This window comes from Stegastes partitus, unplaced genomic scaffold (genome assembly GCF_000690725.1).
Source record: "Stegastes partitus isolate 25-593 unplaced genomic scaffold, Stegastes_partitus-1.0.2 Scaffold263, whole genome shotgun sequence".
Lineage (NCBI taxonomy): Eukaryota > Metazoa > Chordata > Actinopteri > Pomacentridae > Stegastes > Stegastes partitus.
Window position 1 is genome coordinate 337,374 of NW_007577994.1, and position 12,745 is coordinate 350,118.

A 12,745-nucleotide genomic window follows, 5' to 3' on the forward strand; every position below is an offset into this window, starting at 1 on the left:
TTCGACAGTGAATTCACGTGTCACACATGACAGAAGCACAGATCTGACACACGTCACCTGATCCCACCAGAGCTTGTGCTTCGGTCACATTCACTGAAGGAGGCTCAGTGAAAAGCTTAGTTTTAACAAAGATAAAAGTTCAAACGTTTGGTTTGTAGAATTATTTCAGATATTTCTTTAGCTCATTGCATTTATTTCTTTTCATCATCTCAGGGGTTCGTGTTCTGCTCTGGCTTGTAGAGAAACAGATTGATTGCATGTTCTTCTTTTACAGAACTACAGTGCCTATGAAACATAGAGAAAAGACTAACACACTGCAGTCTATAATAGGTTTGAGTGACCCTGCCCACCTTTACAACACCCACTCCCACCCACAGCCCCGCTCTTCTCCTGTGTGTGCGTGAAGAAAATGCTTTGTGTGTTGTGTGTTGCATCTGTAAGTAGATGTTTGTGTGCTTATGGGGAAAAAGTTGTAGTGGTGTCTCCTGTTTCCCAAGAGAAGGAAAAAGAAAAGTTTGTGTATGTTAGTGTATTTTAATGTGGTGGCTTCAGCGTGCGGCGGTTTAAGGCTTTGTTGTGAGCGCTGATGCAGTTAGAAGAGCTCAGTGCATCGTGGGTAGGAAAAATCTATGACCTTATGAGCATGGGTTGCTGGGAGCGCAGCCATGCTGCACACACACACACACACACACACACACACACACTCACACACGCACATGTGCACGATGTGCACACACATACACACACGCGCACACACACCTACACACACACACACACACACACACACACATACACACACACACACACATACATACACACACGCACACATACACACAGTGGAATGAGTGGTATTTTACCTTCTGCGTCCTTAACTGTCTCGATAGCTTCTATGGCCTCAATGGTAGCTGAAGGATGGGCAAAAGAAGAGAAAGAAAGAAGGACAGGAAGAGAAGATGACAGAGTCCGAGAGAGAAGATGAAATACAAAGAAAGAAGGAGGAGAAGGAAAACGGAGTGAAGGCTGAAACATGCTTCTGTGTAGATAATCATCTTTGCTTCAGGATGCAAAGAAGGAGTGTATGGGTGACCGTAGCTCACTGAGGAGCCTCCAGGATCCAAAACACTGGTTGGAAAAAAAAGTTTTGCCCGTACTTGGGTTGATCCAAAACCAAACAAAAGAACGTTCATGAAAAATGAAGTAGGTTGAAGAGTGACTTTAAATGGGTTATATTGACCTCTCAAAACATGATATGAGGCGTCACGTTGGCTTATAAGGACCGTGAACTGTAAACCTCAACAGCTGGGGGCCTTTAACTTTGCCCCCAAAATATTTATATCTTGATATCTTTTTGTCTACACGTTTTAGTTTGGTCAATGCAGTTTAAACATTAACTACAGTTTCTGTTGGCAGACACTGGTACAAACGGGTGCACATGATGCTTGCAAATTGTCAGAGTCAGGGGCATGTTTCAGGCTTTTAACATGTGAGGCCGTCAGAGCAGCACTGAGACCAAGGCACCTGGTGTTAGCATTAGCTGGTGTTAGCGTTCACTCGCACACACACATACAGTTCAGCTCTGTGTCCTCTCTGTCTGGAAGTATTTGTACTACTGCCCCGTACTTTCTGTCATTCTCTGGCTCTCAGTCTCTCTCTCACGCTCACACACATCCAGCAGGCTGTTAGTATCCTCAGCGCTGTTGAGGTGAGGTGAAGAGAATAAGTGAGTCAGTGAGGCAGAAGGATGAGAGGAGAAAAAAACAGCAGTAGAGGAGGAGAGAGGAGGAGGAGGAGAGAGGGCAGGAAGGAACCGAAGGATGATCCAAAGCACATATTTAAACTGTCTGTGTGTTCTTGTGCTTTTTTTTCTTTTATAATATCTGTGTCTGACGGTGTGTTCAGGATTAAGTTGGAGAGTGTGTGATTGTGTGAAACACTCACCACTCTGCAGGGTCTGTTTGCCACCAGACAGCACTCCGCTGGGCAGCATGCCTGTCGGGGTCAGTCCCTTCAGGGTCAACACGTTCTCACTCTCCTCCCTGAGAAACAGCCAGAGACAGCATGCGTGTGCAGGACAGATGTTGGTGGATAAAAAAAAAAAGAGAAAGCAGGTGATAAAGAGAGAATTACAGAGAATTACACACTTCCCCACTTTGAGCACCTGCAAACACGCAGAAAAACATGCCTGTGGGTTAAAATACTGAACCCAGAACGCCAGTTAAAAAAGGAAGGGGATGTGTTGACAGCTGATTTCTGCAGAAGTTAAAGGACATAGAGTATTTACAGGCATCCTGTGCGCACACAGAACTGGAAGTCAACCCACCGTAGAACAGAGAACATTTTGGCCATCTTCCCAATCGCTCGAATCTTGTTTTTGATCACCTCTTTCCTCGCTGCTGCTGCACTGGCTGTAAAAGAATCAGGCACAAACTCGTAAACAAAATGTTCAAAATATCATTCATCTGTAATCACCGACATGTATTTATTCGGGTTTAAAGCTGCTGACTTTAACATCAGCGTTGGCTGCTTCTTACCATCGTAGATCTCGTCTCCGTCGTTCATGAGTTCGTCGTCAGAGCAGATACTCAGAACGTTGACCAGCATCTCAGTTACTGCAGAGAAAACAGACACACATGTAACCAGGGGTGACGCTTGCTGAACTCTGGTTACACGTCAGTTTTTAAGTACCTGAATAGGATCTTTCTCGAAAGGTAAATCATAAACTAAGACATGTATATAGATTGTTTTGTACTTTAAACCTATTTGTTAATTAGTGCACTTAGTTGAGACAACTAACTAATTACTGCATTCCTAACAAGAGTAACTGTAAATTATTGATGTATTTGACAGCATGTAGACCTCTGCCTCTGCAATAGGACATGAGCCATCATTAGTGTTACTAGCACCGTGCTACAATGTGTTATGCTGTCAGCTGTGGGGAAAAAAGTCACAAAAAGTTTAAATAAAGGCTTAAGGAGAAAAAATATGATATAGTTACTTGCCTTTGTCAGATAGAGATCAAATATTCTATCCTGTGCTGTGGCCCAGTCTGACACTATACTCATCACTATACATGCAAGCTTGGAGATTTTTCTCTCAGCACGTTACACATGGCAGAAAATAAGTAGTCAAACATGTAAAAAGACGGTGAATTATGTATAGCTGAATTGTGAAGCTCTTCTGGGTTTCTTTCAATCATTTTTGTTTTCAGGATTTTTTTTTTGCGTGGATCAGATATCATGGCTTGATAGATGTGGATTGAGTTTCATCACCTCTTAGAGTTTCCTGAAGCTTGCATGTAGGTTTTTGTATCATGTTCTCTTCATTTAGTGTTTTCGGTTCAGTCTTCCAACTGAAGCTTTAAAACACTCAAACTTTGTTCATCTGATCAGACTGTCACTGTTAAAATCTATCATGTTTCACTAAATCCTGTCAGCCCCAAAAGCTGGTTTTATCATTCTAGAGCCCTTTACAGCTCCACAGTCTGTCCGAGCCGGGCTTATATCTGTAATCATCACAACATCGCTGAACAGGACTTTATGACATTTTCATTCTGATGTTGCTGTATGCGACTGGTACCCTTTTCTCCCACGAACGGCAGCGACCATGTGAAGACGTCCATGAAGTTGGGCAGCCAGTAGGGGTGAGGAGAGCAGTTGAACTGACGGATGTTCATCACGTTGTTCTCGTATTTCAGCACCGCCGCTAGACACACACACATGCAGAGATGAGTATTTTCATCCTTGTTCAGACAGAAGACAACAATATTCCCCCATAGTTACTCCTTCAGAGGAGTCATAGGTGTATTGGTGGCCTCCCTCACTCGTCTCTTTCTTGCACAGTCAGTTTTTGAGGTTGGTCTGCTGTAGGCAGATTTACACATGTGCCATATCCTTTAATTTCCTACTGATGGATTTAACTGTACTCTAGTGGCTAGTCAGTGACTTGGAAATTTCCTTGTATCCATTCTCTAACTTATGCTTTTTAATAACCTTTTTATGGAGTTGTTTAAAGTGGTCTTTTGTCTTCTTGGTAGTGTCATATCCAGGAATACTAATGCACCATGAATGGACCTTCCAGATACAGGTGTTTTAAAACTACAATCACTTGAGACATTCAATGTCCTCAGAGAGCAATAAAGAGGAAACTTCCAAGGGAGGTGAATACTTTTTATAGTTTCTGTATAATAGACGAAGAACATTATTTTTTGTGTTTTCTCTTAAAGATGTGCTCTATGCATATAAACCAAAGTCCTCAACAGATGTTTTAAGTGTCCCTTTTAGGATTAGGACTAATATACTCTTCAGTGCAAAATAACTCTCTCAGTTCTCGCACTTCAGCTTTTTATAGAATATCTATGCGTGTTTGTGCGTGTAGGTGCCAGACCTTTGTTGTTGTAGACATCTAGGTAGTTTGGAGCAGAGAAGATGGTGATGAGGGAGGGGAAACCTGTAGTCTGACTCTTCCTGTACATACGGTACCTGAGGAAAGAGAGACAAACAAGCCGCCCACGTTACAGCTACTCAAACGAGACGGCACATTGTATATGAAAACTGAAGATTTGCTTCAGAGGTCTTTAAAACCAGACAGGGACTCGTTGAAGGCGAGACAGCCACACACTTAAAAACAAACAGAATGGAAATAGAACAGAGTCTGTGGCATGATGGGGAAAATCATAAGACAAAGAACAAGAGCAGATGAGTACAGTACTGAAAGCTTCCAGTGTTTGAGTGAAGACAGCAGAGAGTTAAAATTTTGATTTTTAGACCCACATCTATCGGCATAAACACAATCAAAACAACTGTGTGTACAATTAGTTTAAAGCGTTTAATGAACCTTACAAAATTGGACATGAAAATGAACACAAAAAGACATAATTCATCTGCACCAACAGCCACTACTGGCTGGGTTCTTGCAGAATGAACTGATTCATCAGTAATCAAAAATGTTTTATTTGCAAGTATAATCTTGATGTCCAGCAGAAATGGTTGGCTTTTTAATTATTACACTGATATCTTTCGTTTCAGTTGTCAAATGTTATCAGCACAACGCCGGTTCTTGTTTTGGTCTTTGCTTGTTTGTCCATAGCTGGCCACCATACACTGTGTCTGACCACGAGCCAATCGAATGAAAGCAAACTAATGGCTCAGTATCAAACAGTCCCTGATTGGTCTGTTTCACAGCTCTACACAGGCTGAATGTTGTAGTTTCAGTTGGTATGCAACAAATGAAATAAATGTAACTGTTTTATATTAACTGTAAATGGAACAAGAACTGCAGCTTTAGAACGTAGATGCCAATAAACTTCATAAAGAGAATCCCGAAGCGTTAGTAACCTGTGAGCGTGTCCCCGACTTTGTTTGTGAATTGTGGTGTGAGAGGGTTGTGTGTGCCAACAGCACAATCATCAATCAAGGTTGTTGTTGGTTTTTTTTTTAGCAGTGACAGCAGTGAGTGTAATTTATTTTTTCCACATTTCAAGTTGAAACCTGCTCAGTTTCATTTCTACGCTGCCGGTTATTTCATTATGCAAAGTCACCGTTCTTGATGATACACCTGCAGTTGTAAATGAACACACAGCATGTCATGTATACATTGACTACTTGTTACAGGTACAGAATCTACTCAAACAGTGTCTTTTGACCGTTCTTTGGCAAGATCCCTGGACGATTACCCAGACTACCCCTCTGCATGAGAGACAAAATATTGTTAATGGGTTCAAACGGCAGCACAGCACAGACACTCAGAGTAGCGCTGCCTTAATTGCTGCATTACATCTAGAGGATTTTCACTGGGATAACAGATGCCAGGAATGGATTTGTGGGTCAGAAAATTGTCCTCACTGTTTTATTTAGACAAGTAGTACAAACCTTCTATGGCTCTTCCTGTGTTGTTTTCTAAAAGGTGAGTTAGTTATCCTGAATTTTGTTCCGGCCCAGTCAGACAAACTCCAACAAAGCTAATAACACGGTATAGGGATGACAGGAGGAAAACTGTGGAAGCTCTTTTCCTGTAATGTGCCCATTTACTGACAAAGAAAGTCAAAACACGAAATGTCAAGGTAAGCCATTAAATGAAATGGTGCTCTCGGTTTAAGCCGAGATGAGGACTGAGCCGCGACAGTCGGTCAGCTTACCCAGCATCCTGTGCTTCATGCGCTCTGATGATTGACAGCAGGTTGTTGGTCTGTAAGAACTCGCACACTGCTGGGTAACTGGAAGCAGAAAGAGAGAAAGACAACACATGTGAGAGTGAATGCATCAGAAATGAGAAGCAGGAAAAGACACTTTGCACAGCAAACACTGTCTGTAAAATCAAGGCTGCTGTAAACCATAAAACAGATGGAAGTATTTAAAGTGTAGCAGTGGGTGATGAGTCGGCCTCTTGTTTTCTGCTGTAATGTCTGAATGCCATCAGCAGGGGGCGTCAGTGAGGACCTCAGGCCTGAGCCGGGCTCATGGCTGCCTTTGGGGCTTAGTGTACACTAGTTGGTTGGTTGATGCTGTGTCTCCCAAACATAGAAAATCAGTGTGTTTGCCACAGACAACATGTCATAACACCGACTTCTGCACACGAAGAGCGCAATTGTGGCCACACCAACTCTCCATCTGTCTTTCAGCTGCAGCTCCTCGCCTTTTCCATGCCTCCATTTTTATTATTTATTTTTATTTCCATCTTTCATCTTCTCCCCTACCACCACCACCACCGCTGCCGCCGCCATCGCCATCACCACCCTCCTCCTATGTTGCTCTCCCTCCTTCTCTCACTGTATCTTAATATCACTACATATCTGGCAGGAGTAGCCAGTCGTCATAGCAACAGAACCGTGCAATCTCCCTGGGGATTGTGGGATATCGTTTCATGCTGAAACTGAACTGTGTGTGTGTGCTTGTGAACGCGCTGTGTTTATGTGTTTGCTCGTACTCTCTCGATGTGTGTGTCTGAACTGGCCAAGATTTTCTGTCTCTGGTACAAATCCCAGTGATTGTTAGTGGATCTTGGATGTGGTGTAGCCATGCAGGAAGCATCTCTCTTTCCCTTTACCCACATCCCAAACCAATAGCCTGAAGTCCACCTAAAACTTATTAGATTCCTGATTTGTAGATGAGTGTCACATCCTGCGAACGCCAGGCGCCCACAGGACACCGAGATCATTAAAACACATTGACTGAGCCCAGAAAAGCACACACGCAGGAGCACATTTGAAAACTTGTTTCGGTTTCAGCTGGCAATTTTTAAGGAATATTGTTCCTGCCGTGTATTTTGTCATCTCTGAATATTGCATTCAGTCACACGCTTGTTTGAATATTAGGTTACTTCATATCCCTGACATTCATACACGTAGTGATCTGCCGCTCCAGTGCTACAGGATTATATTCAATCTCATTCAAGTTGATTTTCTTCTACAACAATCTGTCAGGACTCTTATGTAACATTTCCTTTTTGTTGGTAGCAACACTGCGAGTCGTAATTTTGTCCCGCTGTACCTGTAGAAATAGGAGCACCCTCTGACTGTGTTGTGGCCAAAGTATTCCTGGGTCTTCTCATTGCCAAAGTCTTCCAGGGGGTCGGCCCACAACAGGTCGCACATGGGCCCAAACGCCGGAGGCTCCTTGAACCGGTCCAACTAGGACATACAACAAACACACACACAGAGGCATGAGCTCACAGAAACAGAAATGATCACATAAAGCAAGCATCCAGAAATGTATATAATGCACACAGTTTTTCCGACGTGTAAACCGCACACAAGCACACATATAGTATAAATCAGGAGAAAGAAAGAAAAGCAAACACACAGCACACAAATGCACACACACACACACAAACACATACTGTCAGAGCGGAGCATCTCCATGGCAACCCTCACCACACAGGAGGGAGAAGATGTCACACCAGCAGATTCACCATGGAAACACTGCCATTAGATGAGGAAGTGTGTGTTCTCCTGTCTCTGTGTTCATGTGTGTGCCTTTGTATTCTGTAGTACTGTGAGCTGTATACATACATGCAGGCTTCCTTCGGTGGAGTATCCATTAGTTTCTAGTGGAATAATTTCGAGGACATGCTCTTGTACAGCATAAATAGAGTTTGTGTATGTTTGCGTGTTTGAAAGCTGCGCGTAAGCCTGTCGCATGTTATGTTTATGTTGTTCTTTTTCCTAGAAAATATATTCCATACAGTACATTCTTCCCTTTGAATGGAAGAGCAGTGACTATAGAAACTGTTAAGTTGAGACAAACTGTGTGACGTGTAGTAACTTTATTTTGGGCGCTTGTAAGCTGATTATTTTAGCCAACAAAGGCTATATTTACCTACATTGTAAAAATCAACACAATGGCTTTAGGTGATCATATAGGGATGCTGGGGCTTATTGCAATACCTACAGCGAGACGGCTTTTTTCTCCAAATCAGCTAGCTTATTTAAAACAATAACCTGTGATTATTTACTGTTCATGGTACAAGGAATTATATTATTATATCAAGGAATGGCATCACCATTTTTGCTTATATGCATGAGCCTTTGTAAATTGTGTAAGTCAGTAAATACAATTTAATACATTAAATACTCCACATTGACATTTCAGTAACCTATAAGCATATGAGCCACTTGAAGCTGAATTTAAATTGCTTATATCTGCATTTCAATTGCTCAACTTCAGCGATTGTTTTAAGAAGTTGATTTAGAATCATATCATTAGTCGTATTTCCATATATTATGCAATACATTGTAGTACTTGTAATTCTAACTCAGTTTACTGAGACACAGATCTGAGTCACTGAGGAAGAGCAGTCGAATCCAGTTTCACAAAACTCCTTTTTGGCAAATCAGCACTGACACTAAGCTAGCTACATTTGGTAAAAGTTTAACTAGTTGTCTTTTTTCATAATATGGTGTCAGATCAAAAATAGTGAAAACTGCTTTTTTCAGTCATGGTGCAAACCTTGCAGTGTCTAAAAGCAGCCAAGGATGTACCGTCCTTTTTTTTACTGTAATTCAAAAAAGATGCTGCTGTACTTTTCTTTCCCAGTGATTTAAACCTAAAAAAAGGAGTTGGTTTTTGGCCATAGAAGAGACGTTCAAGAGGAAAGACTGCACTTCGAGTTTGGTCAGAAATATAATTTAACAGGTTGTCTTTCACTGGGTCCGTTACTGGGTAGAAGGTAAATTTTGCCAGACATGGACAGCAACAAGAAGAGTTTGTGATGTGGAGGAAGCAGCAGGCATTGAAATGGAGAGTGTTGATAAGGCAGTAGTCTCGCATAGTCTGACATGTCTGACTGGCTCTTCCTCCTCTGTGTTTCTGTAAACCAATCACAACTGTCCTGGGATGTGCTAAGCCCAGAATGCAGTGATGGTGCCTCTGAAAAACTGTGATGGAACAGTTTCGGTGATTTGCACACAGGGAGGCAAATACTGTTAATAAAACTGCTAATTTACTGAAAGAACCAAGCAGGTCTGCTTTTTTGCACGATCCAAACTTTTCGACATGGCAGAGGGATACTAGTTGTCTTTCTTTACTGTCGTGAATGGAATTTTGAAAAGTGCCAAGTTTATAGCTACAGTCTACATCCAATAAGTCAGACTAACAGCAGACTAGTGGCAGCGCTGGTGCAAGAGCACATTTATGGCTGCAGTCGTCCCCGAGCATAGCGTAGCAGGCTGCTAACCATTTGGATAAATACAGTAACCACAAATAATAACTGACACTTTAGAAAGATGGACATATTAACAAAGCAGATAATTTCTTAACTAAACAATAACGGCAATATTTAGCATTATACAACATAAAACAGCCTTTAGCATTCAGTAGCAGTGATGCTAGCAGTCAAGCTGGCCTCAAGGCTGAAGTCAGTGTATCTATGTGTGCATATTAGTGATGTTTAATGGTTAAGAAGGCTATGGGGGGTTCTCTGGAGTGAATTAAGGATTTCATAATGTTCAAACTGGTGTGTCTGGATTTAACTAAAGTGTAATTTAGTTATGTAGAATAAAAAAGTACAATAGAATTTCCTCAAGCTGACATTTCCATCTTTTTTCGTTTTCCCTACAGGCAGAAAAATCAATAGTTTAATTTAGTTTTAGTGTTAAGGCTCGTCATGGCTCTTGTTGTAGCTGCCTTGCTGTTTCCAGATGACATCTTCTGCACGGTCAAACCAAAGTGCAGAGCTGTGTTTAGTGAGATTTGTAACTACTATAAAGGAAAATTGTATAAATGCTAAAATATATTTATATTTTTAAGCGATGAACACATGTCAAAAATGGGATTCTCAGATTCTAGGCCAGTACTGTTCATGCAAATTTGTATGCATGTGTGTGTGGGTCTCATCGTACCTTCTTGATGTCGTCCAGCGTGTGGATCTCTGGTGAAAGCCCCCCATGCACACACAGGAACTGCTGGTTCATCAGGGCTGCCAGGGGCAGGCAATCAAACGCCTCCATGCAGGAGTCATACACCTGTTCTGAGTACTTGATCTTACCTGGAGGTTGGAGAAGAGGGAAGAGAAATTTCAAGGCTTGAGACAAAAGTAGCGCCTGAGTGTGTTTTGACATGCTTTGAACAGCCACCACCGCTGCAAATGTACAGTCAGTCCCTGTCACTGGGAGTGCCATGTCTACATATCGCACACAAACACACTGCAACAAGGAATGCGAAGAAAAAAAACAAACATGCAGCCTTTACGCGGACAGATCTGACGAACTCAGTCATCTGAAGGCTTCAAACAGACTCGTACGGTTCAGCTAAAAACATAATTTAGTTCACTTGGGTGTAAAGGCGCTAACATGTAGGCTTTTCACATAACGCGTTATTAATTTATGCGGCCATCTCTTCTCCAACACTCCCATATGACCTGTTTCTCTCCTCTCTGATGATGTTGGATTTTGATTTACAAATGGCACTGAAAAAAAGAGGAAATGGATATTACAGTGTGTATCATATTATTATTGTTATTCATAAAAATATTATTCTTATAGGCGGCATATGGATGCATAGATTGTGTTTCCAGTGAAAAGAATCTGACCCAAATATAAGCGTAGAGGCGCTGAATTTTTTTTGCTTTATGAAAAACTGCTTTGATTTGGCAGGAATATCAATAACGACATCCAACAAGCAGCATCTTTTAAAGTACATTTCACACATGGGCATGACAATACATCTGACACAAAACAGTATCACAGGACTAAAATAGCTGAAAGGAGATCGGAGGAGAGAGATAGAAGAAGAAGAAGAAGAAGAGAGAAGGTGCTTTTTAGACAAAGAGCGTGCAGGGAAGGATGGAGGCGAGAAGAGAAGAATGATAATTTCATAAAAGAGATTGATGGGAGGAGACAGGAGAAGGAGGAGAGGTTAAGAGAGGAGATGAGGAGGGAGGAGGGGAGAGGCACGGGGAAGGAGAAGGCAAAGTGTGAGGACACGAACACGAATCAAAGCCAGTGTTGTGGAGTAGCGGTGTACAGTAGCCAGCATTTCTGTGTGTGTGTGACAGCGAGGAGTGTTTGTCAACCTCTCCATCTGCCTTGTGTAGAGCAAGAGCTCATTATTGCCAGTCCACCAGTTGTCAGCTTCTTCCACACACACACACTCAAACATTTATGAAGACACGCATGCAGTAACACACTTGTGGTGTACACACTCGCACACACGCACACACACACAGCAGATGGTAATTGAGGGCGACTACTATTCGCCATGAGCACCAGGGGAAATTAGCTTCCTCGTCCCTTGGCCAATCAGACACAGAGGAGTAAGTCCCTGAGCCAATCATTAAGGGCCAAATTAATTTGCTGCTAATCACCCACTCTCGGACAGGACGCCGAAACTCACTGGCGGAGGAGTCGGATAGAGAGAGAGAGAGAGGCTGGGGGAGGGAGGAAAAGACGGCAGTGTGGGAAAGGACGGAGGAAGAGTAGCGATCCTACAGAAAACACTTAACAGCCAGTCGATATATCGAGCAGCTGAGTGACAGAAAATTAATCCGCAACAACTGACTGTTCACCAAACCCGACCAGAGATCTGTCCAATCGGAGCCGAGCGGTCCGAAGGCGCAGCAGGTCTGTCAAGCCTTCAGTCTCTCCACATGTTAGTATACACGAGGCTGTGCAGTAAGAGTGACACTAAGGAGTTTGGAGGACGGTTTAATTGTTTTAGCTTTTCAAACTCCGCTATGAGGCTAACTAACCCATCCAAGGCCAAGGAGCGTTTCATTAGCTACAGATTACATTAAAAATCCCCGATCAAGAGTCAGGGTTTGCAAACTGAGCAGGCAAACAGGATTATGTTGAGTGAAACAGTCTGATCTTATATTTTTCCTTATCATCCGTACAGGCTTGACTACCTCGGCGCTGCAAAACAAGCACTGTAATTCCTTTACGTGTGCCTACAAACCGATGAGGTCTTTATGCCTGCGGCCAAACTGTAGTAGTTGTTTTTCATGTGTGTATCTGTAAATAAAATATATTTACCAGGATTCATGTGATTCGGAAACATGAGATTTACATGATTAATTGGTTTGTCAGAAGTGAACAAGCGTTGCTGAACAATAGCTGGCATCTGCGAAAATGTACAGAAACAGCCCTTTATGCCTTTCTGTTGCCACTGCGGTGTAAAATCCAACAGCTTTCAACGCAACTTTAACTTAAATGGCAACAAAACAATGACAAATAGTAGTTACTGGACATAAGCCCACTTCTATGGACACATAAGACTAGAACAATGTTTGTTATGTTCGCCTTTATGGCAAACTT

At 42.3% G+C, this 12,745-nt stretch overlaps 1 protein-coding gene across 2 annotated transcripts in view; it reads right to left on the bottom strand.

Moving 5' to 3' along the window:
• ppp3cb (protein phosphatase 3, catalytic subunit, beta isozyme) overlaps positions 1-12,745 on the bottom strand; it is a 36,415-nt gene that overhangs the window by 2,954 nt on the left and 20,716 nt on the right. Inside the window, exons 5-13 of one of the 2 annotated variants that reach the window (XM_008282194.1) lie at positions 10,334-10,479; positions 7,485-7,624; positions 6,134-6,211; positions 4,384-4,478; positions 3,577-3,702; positions 2,532-2,609; positions 2,321-2,405; positions 1,939-2,036; positions 858-905 (exon numbers count right to left, since the gene is read on the bottom strand). In XM_008282194.1, the coding sequence (XP_008280416.1) occupies positions 858-905; positions 1,939-2,036; positions 2,321-2,405; positions 2,532-2,609; positions 3,577-3,702; positions 4,384-4,478; positions 6,134-6,211; positions 7,485-7,624; positions 10,334-10,479 (894 nt within the window). The remainder of the gene's footprint in view (positions 1-857; positions 906-1,938; positions 2,037-2,320; positions 2,406-2,531; positions 2,610-3,576; positions 3,703-4,383; positions 4,479-6,133; positions 6,212-7,484; positions 7,625-10,333; positions 10,480-12,745) is intronic. The other variant, XM_008282195.1, reaches the window with a different exon arrangement.